This window comes from Piliocolobus tephrosceles, chromosome 2 (genome assembly GCF_002776525.5).
Source record: "Piliocolobus tephrosceles isolate RC106 chromosome 2, ASM277652v3, whole genome shotgun sequence".
In the NCBI taxonomy this organism is placed as follows: domain Eukaryota; kingdom Metazoa; phylum Chordata; class Mammalia; order Primates; family Cercopithecidae; genus Piliocolobus; species Piliocolobus tephrosceles.
The window spans coordinates 161,108,570-161,127,718 of NC_045435.1; the positions used below are offsets into that span (position 1 = coordinate 161,108,570).

At 39.3% G+C, this 19,149-nt stretch overlaps 1 protein-coding gene across 3 annotated transcripts in view; it reads right to left on the reverse strand.

Moving 5' to 3' along the window:
• PIK3CB (phosphatidylinositol-4,5-bisphosphate 3-kinase catalytic subunit beta) overlaps positions 1–19,149 on the reverse strand; it is a 188,863-nt gene that overhangs the window by 74,843 nt on the left and 94,871 nt on the right. For all 3 annotated transcript variants that reach the window (XM_023187840.1, XM_023187838.1, XM_023187839.1), the window contains 3 exons: positions 15,119–15,298; positions 11,734–11,904; positions 10,782–10,859 (listed from right to left, as the gene is read on the reverse strand). In XM_023187840.1, coding sequence (XP_023043608.1) covers positions 10,782–10,859; positions 11,734–11,904; positions 15,119–15,298 — 429 coding nt within the window. The remainder of the gene's footprint in view (positions 1–10,781; positions 10,860–11,733; positions 11,905–15,118; positions 15,299–19,149) is intronic.

The window sequence follows — 19,149 nt, forward strand, 5'->3', positions numbered from 1 at the left end:
TAGTCAAAGTATGATTTATTTCAGGCCAAGTCATTAAGATCAGTTCTGCTTGAGAAATCTCTGTGTACTTTGCCAAAATTATTAAAGGTGACAAATGGTTAAAAAGAAACAAAAGTAGGAAAAAAGACCCAACTTTATAATGATGCTAAAAATTTTGTTCTCTGAATTTAGAATCTCCCATTAAAAAAAAAAAAAAAAAGCATAAAAAGTTTTTGTTTTCAGAAAAAGCAGTAGCAAAATCCATTCTCTAAATTTGTATCACATGAAATTTTATAAAAATTGTCCCATTTCCTGAAGTTTGAGCTGGGTCTTCTTTAATCTTGAGAAGTAAAGCATTTTAAAGTATAATTAATCATGCTTTAAAGCCTGGCACAGTAGTTCACGCCTGTAATAGCAACACTTTGGGAGGTCGAGGTGGGCAGATCACTTGAGCTCAGGAGTTCGAGACCAGCCTGGGCAACATGGCAAAATCTCCTCTCTACTCAAAATACAAAAAAATAGCCGGGCGTGCTGGTGTGCGCCTATGATCCCAGCTACTCAGGAGCCTGAGGTGGAAGGATCCCTTGAGCTTTGGGGCCGGAGCCTGTGGTGAGCCGAGACGCGTCACTGCACTCCAGCCTGGGTGACAGAGTGAGACCCTGTCTCAAAAATAAAAAAAAATAATAACCATGCTTTATACAGTTACATGTTTTATTATCCAACTTTAATAAATTTTCATGGAAACACTTCTTCACAAGCCCCAGAACATTAGGAGAACAAAAGAAGTCAGGCTTTGTCATGCAAAGGACTTGCCACTGTGCTATAGCAGGGAGGTGCCAAGCCAACACACAGACTGCATTCCTATACTCACCAATTAAAAATGTTCTGTGTTGAATAAGATATGAATTTTTTTCACATCAACATTTTAATTTCCTTCTTGTTCCACAATATGGCCAAAATCCACTACATTTTTGCCCTTAGATATTAGACACAAAAAAAGATCAGTAGCATGAATAGGTGGAAATTCTCATGTTTTGGGAATTTCCCAGCCTTGATCATTTGTAAAAGGGAAAAACTGTCTCTTCTACCTTCATACACTTCAGACACCAAATGTGAGGGTTTTTCCTAAAACAACCAATTATCTAACTCTCTGGACACCAATTGAGTATCCTACAATTCAATTTGACGCTACCTGGACTTAATGCAGATGCTACCAGATTATGGCATTAGTTCCATAAGACTGACTTCCAATTCAGATGACAATTGCAAATCCCAGGTTATTATTTGTACTTCTGATCAATTGAGGGTTCCCACAAAAGCCTTCCTCAGGTTCAATTTGCTCTAATGGCTCACAAAACTTAGGGAAACACATTTATCCATTTATTATGAAGGATATTACAAAGGACAGAAATAAATAGCCAAATGAAAAGGTATATATATGTTCTTCAAGGTCCAGAAGGGTACCAAGTGCAGGAACTTGTCCCCATGGAATTTGGCTGCACTATCCTCTCAGCATGTGGATATATTCACTAACCCAAAAGCCCTGCAAACCCCATTATTTAGGGTTTTTATGGAGGCTCCATTAAGTAGGTATAGTTATTAAGTCACTGGCCACTGTTAAGTCGGTCTCTATCCTCCCTCCCCATTCCAGAAGTCCTGGTGTGGGGCTGAATGTTCCAATCCTCTATTCACGTGGTTGGTTTCTCTGGCAACCGGCTCCATCCTGAAACTATCCAGGGGCTTTAAGTTGCCATTCATCTTGTCGGTATACAAAAAGACACTCCTATCATTATCCAGATTCCATGGGTCTTGAAAGCTCTTTTGTCAGGACACTGAGACTAGATCAAACCATTAGAATAATAGATGCTCCTATCACTCAGGAAATGACAAAGGACTTAAGGAGCTCTGAGCCAAAAGTCAGGGCGGAGACCAAACATATATTCTTTATTATGTCACAATTTGTAAGAAGGTAGCTTTGTTCTGACTTATGAGAAGAATACTGTGTGACCTTAAACTAAGGATAAAACGTTAGAGACAGTTATGTTAAAATGTATTCATTCATTGCACAAATATTTAGTGTTTCAGGCACTGAAAGAAGATAAAAAGAGGAAGATACAGGGAAAGTGGGGGAGTAGGGGGTTGGGGTGTGAGGGTTGAAAATTTACCTGTTGGGCATAGCATTCAGTATTTGGGTGATGAATACACTAAAAACCCAGACTTCACTACTATGCAATATATGCATGTAAGAAATCTGCATTTATACTCCCTACATTTTTGTTTTAATGTTTAAGATCAAAGATACAATTTCCTTGGGTTATACACTTTAATAGATAAGGAGTCCTGCGATCTATATAACTAGGCTATGGGGAATTATGATGTATGACTGATACGTGTGATACAGGATATGTCTGCACTTGTATTTCTCTTGGGCTTCTTGAATTTGTGTTTCTGTCTTTTGCTGACTTTGCCAATAATCTAGTTTCCTGTGATTATTTCCTTAAGTAGTCTTCCTGAACTATACTTTTGCTCTTCTTTTTCTCAAAGTCAGACTGCACAAATGTTAGACTTTCTGGTATTTTCTCACAGATTCCTGGGGCTCTATCAAATTTTTCTCCCATTTTACTCTTTTAAACTAGAAAATTTGTATTGATTAATTTTTAAGTTCACTGACCCTCTCCTTTCTCATTACCATTCTGCTATTGGGTCCATTCAGTGTATTTTTAAATTTCAGTTATTATATTTTTTAGTTCTGAATTTTCCATTTGATTCCTCCTTATATCTTCTATTTAATGGCTGAAACTTTCTCCCTTTACACTCCCTCCTATTGTATTTTCCCTTAGTTGTTATAGCATTTTCATAACTGCTTTAATGTTTTTGTAAGATAATTTCAACATCTGTGTCATCTTGTCACTGATGCTTACTGAACTATCATTGTCCACACAACTTCAGATTTTCCTCATTCTTTATGTGTCAACTAATTTTGAATTGTATTCCAGATATTTTGTCTATTATGTTATGAGACACTGGGTCTTGTTTATATCCTATGGAGAATGTTGATATTTTTGTTTTAGGGGACCATAGTTAGGTTCAACAGTTTCAAGTTTCCATGAGCCTTCTGTGAGCTGCAGTTCCGATACCAGTTCAGTTTTCAAGTCTTCTTGTAGGGCTATTTGCATCTGTCCCATGTGTGCACTACACATTAACCAGTCTGAGACTTGGGTAATGGAATATGCCACTGTTCACTTCTCAAAGCATGTAGACTGTTAAGAGCAGATACTCATAAGCACAGCTCAGAAATAAGCTTATAAACACAAATGACTTTAAGAGGTTGCTTTCCTGAGCTTATCTCACTCTGCAATGTTCCAAGTATTTTTTAGTAGGCTGGGGCTCCACTTTACTTGTTACCCAACTGGAAAGCTGAGGCTTTATTCACCCACACTTCCTGCAACTATGCTAAACACTATGCTAAACACTAGGAGGGTGTCTACAACTCCTATAATTGAAGCAGACATTCAACTCTGAGTCTTAGGCTCTGCCTGTGCCCAGTGCTCCTGCCACTGTCACTGCTACCACTGTTGCTATTGCCACAATACTGTTCAGAGACTGGGGCAACGCAAAAGAGAGAAAAGAAACAAAAAGAGGAGAAAAAAAAGGTGCAATTCATACAGTCTCTAAGAGTCAGAAGATGCCTTTCCCGCTAGAGCTATACACAGCTATAAATAATGCCATCTTCTAGATTTTAGGCAACACTGAGTTCAGGTTTCTGCTGAATATTAATTAAGATGTATGCATGAAAGACGAAAACACTACAAGGCTAGCCAGTCTTGGTGGCTCATGCCTGAAATCCCAGCACTTTGGGAGGCTGAGGCAGAAAGATCACTTGAGCGGAGGAGTTTGAGGTCAACCTGGACAACACAGTGAAATCTCGTCTCTATAAAAAGTAAAAAAAAAAAAAATTAGCTGGGTGTGATGGTGCATGCCCGTAGTCCCAGAGACACAGGAGTCTGAGGCAGGAGGGTCTCTTGAGCCGAGGAAGTCAAGGTTGCAGTGAGCTGTGTTTTATCCACTGCACTCCAACCTGGGTGACGGAGCAAGACTCTGTCTTTAAAAAAACAAAAACAAAAAACAAACAAAAAGCCCTACAAGGCTGAGGAAAGACTGACCAGGACGCTATATGCTACAGAATTCCAAGCACTCCCACAGAGATGGAAGACGTTCAAGTGCCAGGGAGGCAGAGTGGTGAGTCAACACTGAACACGTGAGATTTCTGTTACAGACCTCATACAGAGTCATGTGTCCTGTATGATCTCTCAGACTGCAAATACGATGGATTAGACTACTGTGATTAGGTTACACTATATGATACTGTCTGCTTTAAGGAGGGTAGATAATCTTCAGTGAGCCTGATTTATTTGTTGAACCCTTAAAAGACACTCAGCTCTTCCTAGCAAAAGAGTCAAAGCATGAGAAAATTTCATGCATGAGAAATTCTCCAGACTTAAAAGTTAGGGCCACAGGGCAAAGATCTGAGAGCTGCCTCTAGTTACAGAGAGAAGACCCCAGCCAACAGCCAGCAGGGAATTGGAGACCTCAGGCCTACAATCAGAACCGGGCCAACAACCTGAATCAGAACTGGAACAGAACTGGGCCAACAACTTGAATCAGTTCAGAAACAGATTCTTTCAGAGCTTTCAAAAAGGAGTGTAGCCAAACTATACCTAGATTGCTGAGCTAGTAAGTAAATGTTGTTTTACGTTTATGGTATTTTGTTATCCAGCAACAGAAAACTAATATAAGGGACTACTATGAACTTCATGCCAGACAACAAAAACAAAACAAATTCTCTGAAAGACAAAAATTACCAAAATTGACACAAAAGAAACAGAAAATCTGTCTACCATACCCATTAAATAACTTTTGAATTTCTTTTTTTTTTTTTTTTTTTTTTTGAGATGGAGTTTCGCTCTTGCTGCCCAGGCTGGAGTGCAATGGAGTGACCTCAGCTCACCGCAACCTCTGCCTCCCAGGTTCAAGTGATTCTCCTGCCTCAGCATCCCAAGTAGCTGGGATTACAGGCATGCGTCACCATGCCCAGCTAAGTTTTGTATTTTCAGTAGAGACAGTTTCACCAGGTTGGTCAGGTTGATCTCGAACTCCTGACCTCAGGTGATCCACCCACCTCAGTCTCCCAAAGTTCTGGGAGTACAGGCATGAGCCATGACGCCTGGCTGTAAATTGAATTTCTAATTAAAAATCTTCCCATAAAGAAAACTTAGGCCGGTTGCGGTGGCTCAAGCCTGTAATCCCAGCACTTTGGGAGGCCGAGACAGGTGGATCACGAGGTCAGGAGATCCAGACCATCTTGGCTAACACGGTGAAACCCCGTCTCTACTAAAAAAAAAATAAAAAAATTAGCCAGGCATGGTGGCGGGTGCCTATAGTCCCAGCTACTCGGGAGGCTGAGGCAGGCTGAGGCAGGAGAATGGCATGAACCCGGGAGGCGGACCTTGCAGTGAGCTGAGATTGCGCCACTGCACTCCAGCCTGGGCGACACAGCAAGACTCCGCCTCAAAAAAAAAAAAAGAAAACAAAAAGAAAACTAATGGATTAAAATATACAAATCAAAAATCATCTTAAAAAATGCAGAAAAAGTAATCAACTTTTTCTTAAAGGGTAAAAATTTTCAGCAAACTAGGAAGAGAATTTCTTGAATAAGGGGAATCTATGAAAACAACTACAACATTATAATTAAAGTTGAAAGACTGAATGAATGCTGTCCTTTAAGATAAAAAACAAAATCAAGATGTCAGGCCGGGTGTGGTAGCTCACACCTGTAATCCCAGCATTTTGGGAGGATGAGGTGGGCGGATCACCTGAGGTCAGGAGTTCGAGACTATCCTGGCCAACACGGCGAAACCCTGTCTCTACTAAAAATACAAAAATTAGCTGGGTGTGGTGGCAGGCACCTATAATCCCAGCTACTCCGCACGCTGAGGCATGAGAATCACTTGAACCCGGGAGGCGGAGGTTGCAGTGAGCCGAGATTGTGCCACTGCACTCCAGCCTGGGTGACAGAGTGAGACTCTGTCTTGGCAAAAAAAAAAAAAAAAAGGAAAAGAAAAAAGTCTACCATAATGGTTAATTTTACATGTCAACTTGATGAGGTCACACGGTGCCCTGATACTTGGTCAAACATTTTTCTGGGTGTTACTAATGAGATATTTGGTTAAACATCATTCTGGGTGATTTTGGATGTGATTAACATTGTAATCAGTAGACTGGGTAAAGCTGATTGCCCTCCCTGATGTAGGCTAGCCTCATTCAACTGGCTAAATACTTGAAGAAAACAAAGACTGACCCTCCCCAAGTAAGACAGAATTCTTCCTGCTTGACTGCCTTGTAACTGGGACATTGGCTTTTTTTCCTGCCTAGGGACTCTTAAATGAAACACTGGCTCTTCCTGGTGTCAAGCCTACCAGCCTTCAGATGGGAACTACACCCACTGGCATTCCTGGTTCTCAGGCTTTCAGATTCAGACTGGAACTCAACCACTGGCTCTCTTGGGTCTCCAGTTGCCCACCTCCATAATCATATAAGTCAATTTCTTATAACAAATCTTCTTTATTTTTTGCTTATTTATATGTGATAATATAGATATAGATATACATATTGTATCCTATTGGCTCTGTTTCTCTGGAGAACCCTGAGTAACCCATTTGCCCTCATCACTTCTATTTAAAATTGTACTGGGAGTCTTAGCCAGTGCAAAAAGGAAAGAAAAAAGTTTGGAAAGAAAGATGTAAAGCTGCCACCTTTTTTCAGATTTTGCTTTAACATTCTACTGGAGCTCCTAACCTGTGTAGCAAGATATATCTAAAGGAAAATCATGTCATAATTACATTTAACGTACTCAAATTCAACTATATAATCTTGCTGGGGAGAAGAAAGAAAAAGAGAACGACAGTGCTAGGTACGGTGGGATGAGGTACATACATTAAATACTACCTGTCATTAAGCCCATTAATCCTCTCCATGAACATAACAACTGCAAACAATAGAATCAATCAAGCTTGATACCTGATAGAAGTGGCAAAACACATGGACATAAAATGTCAACGACTTTATTAGGTTTCTGACCACTGACAAAGGAGTAACGCATAATACTTGAGAAAAAATAAAGCATGAAGATATTTATCTTGGATATTTTTTAGGAAGAAATTAAATAAAGGGCTGCAGAGAAATACCAACCATAAAAAAATTAAAGAACTGATAAATTATCTACAGAAGACAAATACGACAACCTGGAAATTGGAAGAACAAGTAGAAATTCCCATCTGTTACTATGTAGATTCTATACATATAAATTACTAAACAAAACCATATATATATAATATTCCATATGACTGGTGGGTAGATTTGACTCCATGTGATTTTTGCCTTTAAAAATTAAATCCTGGTCTGGCATGGTGGCTTGTGCCTGTAATTCCAGTGCTTTGAGAGACCAAAGCAGGAGGATTGCTTCAGGCCAGGAGTTGAAGACCAGCACTGGCAACATAGCAAGACCCTATCTCTATAAAAGTAGAAATAAAAATAAAAATTAGCTGGAAGTGATGGCGTATACCTGTAGTCCTAGCTATTTGGGAAGCTGAGGTAGGAGGATCGCTTGAGCCCAGGAGTTGAAGGTTACAGTGAGCTATGATCATGCCACTGCACTAGTGAGGGTGACAAATACCCTGTCTCTAAATAAATAATTAAAAAAAAAAGAATAAAATGCCGGGCGCAGTGGCTCACGCCTGTAAATCCCAGCACTTTGGGAGGCCGAGGCGGGTGGATCACGAGGTCAGGAGATCAAGACCACAGTGAAACCCCATCTCTACTAAAAATACAAAAAATTAGCCAGGCATGGCGGCAGCCACCTGCAGTCCCAGCTACTCGGGAGGCTGAGGCAGGAGAATGGCGTGAACCCGGGAGGTGGAGCTCGCAGTGAGCCAAGATCAGGCCACTGCACTCCAGCCTGGGCGACAGAGCGAGACTCCGTCTCAGGAAAAAAAAAAAAGAATAAAATCCTCAAGGAAGTCTACTATTTACTAATCCAGAGGATTGTCCAACATGTATTATAAAGTGAATAAATCAAGTTATACAACAATATATATAGTATCATCCCTTTGGCCGGGCGCGGTGGCTCAAGCCTGTAATCCCAGCACTTTGGGAGGCCGAGACAGTCGGATCACGAGGTCAGGAGATCGAGACCATCCTGGCTAACACGGTGAAACCCCGTCTCTACTAAAAATACAAAAAATTAGCCGGGCGAGGTGGCGGGCGCCTGTGGTCCCAGCTACTCGGGAGGCTGAGGCAGGAGAATGGCGTGAACCCGGGAGGCGGAGGTTGCAGTGAGCTGAGATCCGGCCACTGCACTCCAGCCTGGGCGACAGAGCAAGACTCCGTCTTAAAAAAAAAAAAAAAAAGTATCATCCCTTTGTTAACAAACAAACCATTTGACAAATCACAGAAATAAACACAACCAAAACCCCTTTAATTCCCATATCATATGTTTATAAATATTTTTATAAACCTGGAGGACATTCAAAAAGTTTGTTAACTTTGAATCCCTTATGATGGTAAGGAGAGACCAGTACCTTTCTTCTTAATCATGTTTGCACTTTTTCTTTTCCTTTCTTTTTTTGGGGGGAGATTGGGTCTCACTCTGTCACCGGGGTGGAATGGAGTGGCACAATCTCAGCTCAGGGCAGCCTCGACCTCCCAGGCTCCAGCGATCCTCCCACCTCAGCCTTCCTCATAGCTGGGACTACAGACATGTGCTACCACACGCAGCTAAGTTTTGTATTTTTTGTAGAGATGGGGTTTCGCCATGTTGCCCAGGCTGGTCTCGAACTCCTGGACTCAAGTGATCTGCCTGCCTAGGCCTCCCAAAGTGCTAGGGTTACAGGTGTGAGCTACCATGCCCAGCCTATTTGCATTTTTTCATTTACTGCAACAATTATTCATGTTTTACTTTTGCAATTGAAAAATTTAAAAGACAAAAACAGGATTACCACTAAAACAGAAAACAGAGGTTAATTGGTCATAAACACACTCATTAAAAAGAAAAATCTAGGCCAGGCGCAGTGGTTCACACTTGCAATCCCAGCACTTTGGGAGGCCACGGCAGGCAGATCACGAGGTTAGGAGTTCGAGACCAGCCTGGCCAATATGGTGAAACCCTGTCCTTACTAAAAATACAAAAATTAGCCAGGTGTGGTGGCGTGCACCTGTAGTCCCAGCTACTAGGGAGGCTAAGGCAGAAGAATCACTTGAACCCGGGAGGCAGAGGTTGCAGTGAGCCGAGATTGTACCACTGTACTCTAGCCTGGGCAACAGAGTGAGACTCCATCTCAAAAAAAAAAAAAAAGAAAAAGAAAAATCTAGCAGAGGATATAAAAGCAAAGCCTTTATTTTAACGATAGCTACTCAAAGAATCTTCTTCTAAGACTGCAAATATTTAAGGTGTACAACATGACGGTTTAATATAGAATAAAGTGCTTGCTACATGGTCAAGTAAATTAACATATCCATTATCACACACAGTTACCTTTCTTTTTTGAGGAGTGGTAAGAGTACCTAAAATCTACTTTCCTAGCAAATTTCCTGTATACAACATTATTAACTATAGTCTTCATGTTGTATATTAGATCTCCAGAATTATTCAACCAAGATAACTCTTTGTACCTTTGAATTATTTCTCTCAACTTTTTTCACAGCCTCACTCACTTGTCTAACACCAAAGGTGGTAACCAACCTTCTACTCTCCCCCAAAATCTTTAATGCCCATGTACAAAAGCAAGATATTGATAATTTTTGGCAAAGGGCTCCTGAATATATCTTCATAGCAACAAACATTTCAAACAAACCAAATCTTTTCTTGGATCACAAAAATTATTCACTTAATTTCCAACCCAGCAAATTAGGGAAAATAAATGCTTTATACTCTGAGACAAAATGCTTTGTTAAGCCTTTATTTAAATGTATGGGATTGAGCAATAAACCCCCATGTGTTAACAACTTGTGGTCCATAACATAGTAATCTACTTTCTTCCAGGAAATGGCATTACATGTTCTCTGTGCTCAGCAAGTTTAAAAGGAAAGGAAAAAAAAAAGACTGAAAGAGGGGTTCAGTGCAGCTCTAGGCAAGGCTGAGAGAGGAGAGTAAGCTTGCATAAAAACATAAGATCTATAGTTTTGGCTTAAATTCACTTGCTGAAATTTAACATATCCATCATCACATACAGTTACCTTTGTTTTTTTGAGTGAGGAGTGGTAAGAGTACCTAAAATCTACTCTCCTAGCAAATTTCCTGTATAAAATATTATTAACTATAGTCTTCAGGTTGTACATTAGCTCTCTAGAATCATTCAACCAAGATAACTCTATCTTTGTACCTTTGAATTATTTCTCTTAACTTTCTTCACAGTCTCACCCATCTATATTATATATTTCTTCTGTATAATACACAGAAGAAATTATAGATGTATAATACACAGAAGAAATATGTAATATATACTGGAAAAATAATGTCAATCTTTCCAGTAGATCTCTAATGATTCAAAAGTCTTTGAATTTTAAAAGGAAATTTTCAAATTTTAAACAAAAATTCTCAATAGTCTTATAATAAATTACCATATTCTATATCATGTAATTGACCAATATGGGTAAAATTCAATCTCCAATGTGACATTACTGAGCATATCAGTGAGTTATTCAAACACTGGAGCAGATGGTAAATTCAAATCTTAGTGAGTACTTACTTTTACAGTTTCCTCTGTGTTAAGTTTATTTCCCTTAACCAAGACAATTTGGAAAGGGTTGTTATTTTCCCAAACATGCTGTAAAAGAATAAAACAAATACAAATTATTTTAATGAAAGAAATGAATATTCTATGCTAGCAATGTAATTGTCATCAGTTCTAATGTCTATTGGCAAAACTATGAAAATAGAGCTCTAAACTAACAACTAAAAGTCACACACACTAAATTAAGCATTATAACCCCTAGCACTTGGCTTTCATGGCAAAACATAGGCAGCATTCCACTAATACTAAGAGATATCACTAAATTAAAAAGCATTAACAAATAATAATAAAAGCTTTTTATAAATTGAGTTGACCATTTATATTAATATAGAAATAACATCATGAAGGAGCAGTTCAATATACAATTTGTGATGACTGAGTAACTAAGTATTAACTGTTCAAATAAAGACAAACTTAACATTTGCTTTATACAAATATATTACATTCTGAAAAACAATAGTGCCCTTCATAAATGTTTAGTACTAAAAGAATTCGGTATTAAGAAGGCAGACAAATTATACCAAAAACACTACCACGGTTAAGCTGATAGAAATGAAATATACTGGTTAATTCAATTATGTCTGCACATCTAACTTTTCTGTTAGAATGTCTCCAATTACTCATTGAAGTCCTATATTTAAATCAAAATCTCTAATTTGATGACATTTTTCTTCATCAAAAAGAAACACCAAAAGTATAAACAGCATATTTACATTTAATTGTAGCTTAAGTAAAAATAATAGTATCTAGAAAGATAATTTTTAAATAAATGGTGATCAATTTTTGGCAAATATGCATTGGTTTTCACAGAAGGAGAAGTGAGCAAAGGAAATATGTCTGAAACTTATGTAAACTAACACAATCACATACCTTTTGGGGTTACTAAAGGTTCAGAAATAAAACTTACAGAAATAATTCGCGTTTTCTTTGGTGGTAATGGAAGAGGAAGGTTAGATGAATTCCGATTTATGGCAGCCTCTATGGCAATCATTTCCTGTTCATACATTTTCTTGATCTTGCAGCATTCCACAAGTATAAAATGGGGCAGGGTCCTGTTCATTACACAGTTTCGGATATACTATAGGGGCAAGAAAGAGGAAGGTATTGATTTTCAAACCAACACCTAAATCAATAGAATAAAATGAAGCTGAACAACACTATACCAAATGCACTGTGAAAGTATGTCTTAAACCACAGCTGAATATCAAGAATATTAAAAAAAAAATTTTTTTTTTTGAGACAGGGTCTATGTTGCCCAGGCTGGAGTGCAGTGACAGAATCACAGCTCAGCGCAGCCTCGACCTCCTGGGCTAAAGTGATCCTCCCACCGCAGCCTCCGGAGTACCTGGGACTACAGGCACACACCACCATGCCCAGCTAATTTTTATATTTTTTGTAGAGATGGGGTTTTGCCATGTTACCCAGGCTGGTATTGAACTCCTGAGCTGAAGTGATCTGCCTACCTTGGCCTCCCAAAGTGCTGGGATTACAGGTGTGAGCCACCAAGCCCAGCCTAAGAATATGAGAATTTAAAATCACCATACAAAAAAACAGCTATCATTAACTGAACACCTAAGTACCTAAAGAACTGAGTTAGACAATTATTGTATGTTACAGCTAATCTCATTACACTCAATTAACAACATATTAAAGAAATGAAACTCAGAAGGGTTAAGTTACACACCTAGTATCTGTAAAACCTAGATTTAAACTCACTTGTCTAACACTAAAGTCATACGTCAGCCATACTTTCAGCTTTGCCAGAAAAGCTGAATGTGTGGTTCGCATGTAGCAGATTCACACTTTCTATGGATCCCTGAGACGGCCCCTTTCCATCACAGAGTTCTAGGCAAGTATTACCAGCTATCTTCCCAGCAAAAACCTACCAATCATCCAGTTTGATGTTCCGCTTTATTTCCACAAAACCAGAATGACTCTCCAGAGGCATATAAGAAAAGGGGTGATTATTCATATTACCAAAGATTCCTAACAAAGTGAATAGGAATCCAATGTATTCCTCAGAAGAATGAATGTCCTCTACAGATCTAGAGTGTGATTCAATGTATTGTAATTCAATTCAGAACCATTAAAAATACATTTTTATCAAAGAAAAAACCTTCCAGAATGTCTCTCAGAAGTTATATATGATATTATGATATATATATTCATCCAAAAACTTTTCACTATGAAAGATCCTTTTTGGCCAGGTACGGTGGCTCACGCCTATAATCCCAGCACTTTGGGAGGCTGAGACAGGCAGATCACGTGGTCAGGAGATCAGGACTATCCTGGCTAACACAGTGAAACCCGGTCTCCACTAAAAGATACAAAAAAATTAGCTGGGCGTGGTGGCAGCCGCTGCTTGTAATCCCAGCTACTCGGGAGGCTGAGGCAGGAGAACGGCGTGAACCCAGGAGGCAGAGCTTGCAGTGAGCCAAGATCGCGCCACTGCGCTCCAGCCTGGGCGACAGAGCAAGACTCCATCTCAAAAAAGAAAAGAAAAGAAAAGAAAGATCCATTTCTCTCACATTCCTTTGCCTACACTGTATATTCTTTCTCTCTGCCTCTCTTTTGTACAGGGTATCTCCTGTCTAACCCTGCACAAAAACACATATATGCTTCTGTTTTTCTTTATAATAATAAAGGATAATACTGGTAAAATACACATTCTCCTTTACACCTCTTAAGGTAAAAAGAAACGTTAAATTAAAGAAGCAGGAATCTACTTGAATGATGGCAGAACATGAAGAAAAGTCAGTACTTCTAGGTTGCCCACCAAGCACTTTTCATCTTGTTTCTTCTTATGGGCTAGACATCAAGAGCTTACTATCGGAATACCACAATTCCCAAAGCTGTGCACTAAGTTATAACTGCTCCTAGACCTCACATGTACTAAATCACAAAAATTAAGGGCCACACCAGAAACCTAAGAAGAGGCGTAACACCATGTTACCTGCTATTAAACTGCAGCTCCATATTCTCAAACACACATCACTTTATAATTGGCATGCCTATATCTCTCTTGTTTAAACAACAACAATAATAATATCACAAAATAACAAGATTTTCCTAAAATTCTGTAACTACTAACCTCTAACTGGGCACTTATAATAATATTCCTTACATGATGACTATTTTTTAGTCTCCAAGGTATTTCAACAAAAACATCTTCAAGTTATTTGAAGGTAAAGCCAAGTACCTAGTCGTTAAAGAGTAGACCTTATAGTGGGAGGGGTGCTATACTGCACATAGCATATTTAAACTCAACTTTACTCCAAAAATAATCTGGGGCAATTCAGTGCTGTACAGAAGCATATTCTCAAAGAATTCTTAATTAAATGAAAATAAACAAATATATGAATGATTAAGAAAGGCTTTGGAGAATGGTCAAACCTAATGCTTGCAAAATTCTTGCCATACATGGAAGTAACAAAAAAGGGGCAAGGGAAATTCCACGCATAAATATTTCAGACTGGAATTGAAAAGTTTTCCTTTACTTAGCTAATGGATAATCACAAATAAGTTTTTATACAATTCAATGGATGACCATTTAATCAATTTTTAAATACTTTACCTTCTCCAGAATATTTCACATTTATACCATATGATGAAATAGAAAGCAGCTATAACAGTGTTAAAATTCATAACGATGTAAGACAATAATTATAAGACAAATTGAAACAACCAAAACAGCCGAATGAGCCGGGCACGGTGGCTCACGCCTGTAATCTCAGCACTTGGAAAGGCCAAGCAAGGTGGGCGGATCACTTGAGGCCAGGAATTTGAGACCAGCTTGGCCAAGATGGTGAAACCCCATCTCTACTAAAAATACAAAAAGAAGCTGGGCATGGCGGCGCACACCTGTAATCCCAGCTACTCGGGTGGCTGAGGCACGAAAATTGCTTGAATCTGGGAGATGGAGGTTGCACTGAGCCAAGACTGCATGCCACTGCACTCTAGCCTAGGCGACAGAGCAACACTCTGTCTCAAAACAACAACAACAAAAAAAGCCAAGCAGAATACAAACACATACATACACATATTCATGTGTACAATCATTATGCTAAAATACATACATAACTGCAAAAGAGACAAAAACATGCCAAAATTGTAACAATGATTATTTCAGAGGTAAGTACTATTATAAATATATACTATTTAATACTGTATAATGTTCTGTATATTCCAAATGTTCCACTATGGGAACACATTTTTAAAATCAGAAATAAAAATATATGTATATACTCATAGACTTTTCTGATAAATATAATTAATATAGTTAATATACATACCTGGAACTGAATTAGTGGATGATCACCAAAAACATATTCTACTCTCCCACTGACTTGCAACACATAATCATAGGGGCTAACTTCATCTTCCTTCCCATGAATAGTCAAACGTTTTTGGATTGCCAATTCATTTACTTTGATAGGATTCATATTAGGAGATACTTGAAAGCTAAACACATCCTAAAGGGGGAGAGAGATGGGGAAAAAAGCAGTAAATGTTATATTTATGCTGAAAAATCACTATTACAGTCATTATGTAATAATATGTACAAATGTACATAATATTTACATAGGTACATCCTTAACAAATTTGATATGGATGCATATTTAGAATGTAGACAAGTTTACTGAAAGATAAAGATTTCTAATAATCTGAAAGTCATCTTACTGCATTCATAGCACACAGCTTCCAAAGGTAAGATTAATATTTAACTAACGGTTACCATTAGGCATTTTCCAATGAACATCTTAGCTTCCTTTTTTTTTTTTTTTTGAGATGGAGTCTCGCACTGTCCCCTAGGCTGGAGTGGAACGGCGTGATCTTGGCTCACTGCAACCTCTGTCTCCCAAGTTCAAGCAATTCTCCTGTCTCAGCCTCCCAAGGAGCTGGGATTACAGGCGTGTGCCACCACACCCAGCTAATTTTTTGTATCTTTAGTAGAGACAGGGTTTCACCATGTTGGCAAGACTGGTCTCAAACTCCTGACCTCGTGATCCACTGCCTAAGGCTCCCAAAGGGCTGGGATTACAGGCGTGAGCCACCGCGCCCGGCCACATACTTTCTTTTAAAATGCACATAACCTGTAGCTATATTTTGTATATATATATTTTAAAACTTACACATTTCTCACTGGTAAGAAGAGAGCCATACTTTATACTAATTAAACCATAAATTAGCAATTGTGTCCAATTTCAGAAACATGTAAATAGTAACATATAGAAATTCTAATCAATGAAAAATGAAGATATAGTTTGGAATCGATATAGCATTACCAGATCTGTTCATCATAAGACTGACTGGTACAGACAACACCTGAATCCTCTCATAATCCAGCAACGTAATTTTCCATTTATGGAAAATTACATACTTATAGTATATAAGTATATATCTTATATACTAACGATATAAGAAGCTATCTCCCAAAGCAACCAACTGCTACTCTGAACAACTAACTCATTGCTATTCTCTATACTGACCTGACATCAATTCCATAATATTTTCCACTAATTTAATTTAAATAAATCACCCCCCTGAATTTAAACTTTTAAAACCTAAACTTACTAAGTATTTCACATCTATTTTTCCCAGTATTTTACTTATTATTCTGTGTTTTCTATGAGTTGGTGCCTGCCATAGACTGAATGTTTGTGTCTCCCCTGGTGGATTCATATGTAGAAACCTAATCTCTAATGTGATGATATTTGGATGTGATTAGGTCATGAGGGCAGAGTCCTCATGAATGGGATTAGTGCCCTTATAAAAGAAACCCCAGAGGCCACGCACAGTGGCTCACACCTGTAATCCCAGCACTTTGGGAGGCCAAGGTGGGCGGATCACGAAGTCAGGTGGGCAGATCATGACCAGCCTGGCCAACATGGTGAAACCCCGTCTCTACTAAAAATACAAAAATTAGCTGGGCATGGTGGTGCACGCCTGTAGTCCCAGCTACTTGAGAGGCTGAGGCAGGAGAATCGCCTGAACCAGGGAGTTGGAGGTTGCAGTGAGCTGAGATTGTGTCACTGCACTCCAGCCTGTCGACAGACTGAGACTCTGACTCAAAAATAAATAAATAAATAAATAAAATAAAATAAATAAATAAAGAACCCAGAGAGCTTTGTCTCCTTTTCTGCCATGTAAGGACATAGCAAGAAAACAGTTATGTATGGACCAGGAAGCAATCCCTCATAATGAACTGGTGCCTTGATCTTGGACTTCCCAGATTTCAGAATTGTGAGAAACAGGCCAGGTGCAGTGGATCACACCTGTAATCCCAGCACCTTGGGAGGCCGAGGCGGGCAGATCACTTAAGCTCAGGAGCTCAAGACCAGCCTGGCAAACACAGTGAAACCCTGCCTTTACTGAAAATACAAAAAATTAGCTGGGCGCAGTGGTCCCTGCCTGTAGCGCCAGCTACTCAGGAGGCTGAGGCAGGAGAATCACTTGAACCAGGGAGTTGGAGGTTGCAGTGAGCCAAGATCGTGTCACTGTACTTTAGCCTGGTGACAAAGCGAGACTCCATCTCAAAAAATAAAAATAAAGTAAAATAAAAATAAAAATTAAATTAAATTAAAAATAAAATTTAAAAAAAATTAAATAAATAAAATAAAATAAACCCCAGAGAGCTTCCTCTCCTCTTCTGCTATGTAAGGACATAGCAAGAAGATAGTTACGTATGCACCAGGAAGCCATCCTCGTAAGACACGGAATGAACTGGTGCCTTGATCTTGGACTTCCCAGCTTCCAGAATTGTGAGAAACAGGCCAGTTGCAGTGGCTCACACCTGTAATCCCAGCACCTTGGGAGGCTAAGGCAGATGGATCACTTGAGCTCAGGAGTTCAAGACCAACCTGGCGAACACAGTAAAATCCCGCCTGTACTAAAAATACAAAAAATTAGCAGGGCGTGGTGGCACCTGTCTATAGTCCCAGTTACTCAGGAAGCTGAGTCAGGGGAATCCCTTGAACCTAAAAAGAGGCAGTTGCAGTGAGCCTAGATCACACTACTGCAATGCAGCCTGAACGACAAAGCGAGACTCTGTCTCAAAACAAAACAGAACAAAACAAACAAAAAACCCTAGAATTGTGAGAAATAAATTTCTGTTGTTTATAAGCCACCCAGTCTATGGTATTCTGTTACAGCAGCCCAAATGGATGGTATTCTGTTACAGCAGCCCAAACGGACTAAGACAGTGCCACATACAGCAAAGAACACAGGCTAGGATGCTAGGAATCATTTTGAGAGGTCTCATGCCTCCTCTTTCCTCCTCAACCTCACCTCTCAATAAGACACCAATGACCTTATATCTTAATGGTTTTCCCATATTTCAAGCAGTTGTTCAATATCACTTTCCATGACTTCATGAAATATTGTACCTTTTGTTTTTTGAAACAGGGTATCACTCTGTCGCCCAAGGTGGAGTACAGTGGGGCGATCTGGGCTCGGTGCAACCTCCGCCTTCTGGGATCAAGCAATCCTTCCACCTCATCCTCCTGGGTAGCTGGGACTACAGATGTGCACCACCATGCCCAGGTAATTTTTGTACAGATGGGGTTTCACCATGTTGCCCAACCTGGCAACTCCTGGGTTCAAGAGATCCTCCCTGTTCAGCTTCCCAAAGTGGCTGTGCGCCACCTCACCTGGCCAAGCCAGTGTTCTCAAGTTGAATTCTCATCACCTTTCATCAATAAATTCCCCTATTCTACCTCTCTTGACCATGCAGAATTCCTTAAACAGTATTGTAAATTTGACCTTGACATTTTAATGATACTCAAATCTTGACTTAAATTGAACTTCAGACTCAACGTATCTCAGGATTGAATGATGAATGGCGTTTTTCCCTAGATAAACTTACTTGTTTAGAGAAAATGCCTGAAGGTAGAATCTTTTTTTCACATCTGTCCTAACAAATACTTATTAACATGTTGGCTAAAAGAAGGCAAACCTGGGTAAAACCAGAGAGAGACACCTGGATGAAATCCTGGCTCTACCACTGACGAGCTATGAGGACTGGCGCAAAACACTAAACTTCTCTTCCTTTCAGTCTCTTCACTGTAAATGGGGGAAAGACAACAACATTTTGTAAGGTTGGTGTGGGAACTGGAGAATATATGAAAAATATACCATCCCAGGAATTATGCAGGATAAGTGCTCAACACAGAATAACGACTTACCCTGCATAATTGGTTGTTGTCATTGCTATGGTTATCACAATAATTCAAGAACAAAACAAAACATCCAGCTGGGTGTAGTGGCTCATGCTTGTAATCCCAGCACTTTGGGAGGCCGAGGCGGGTGGATCATCTGAGGTCAG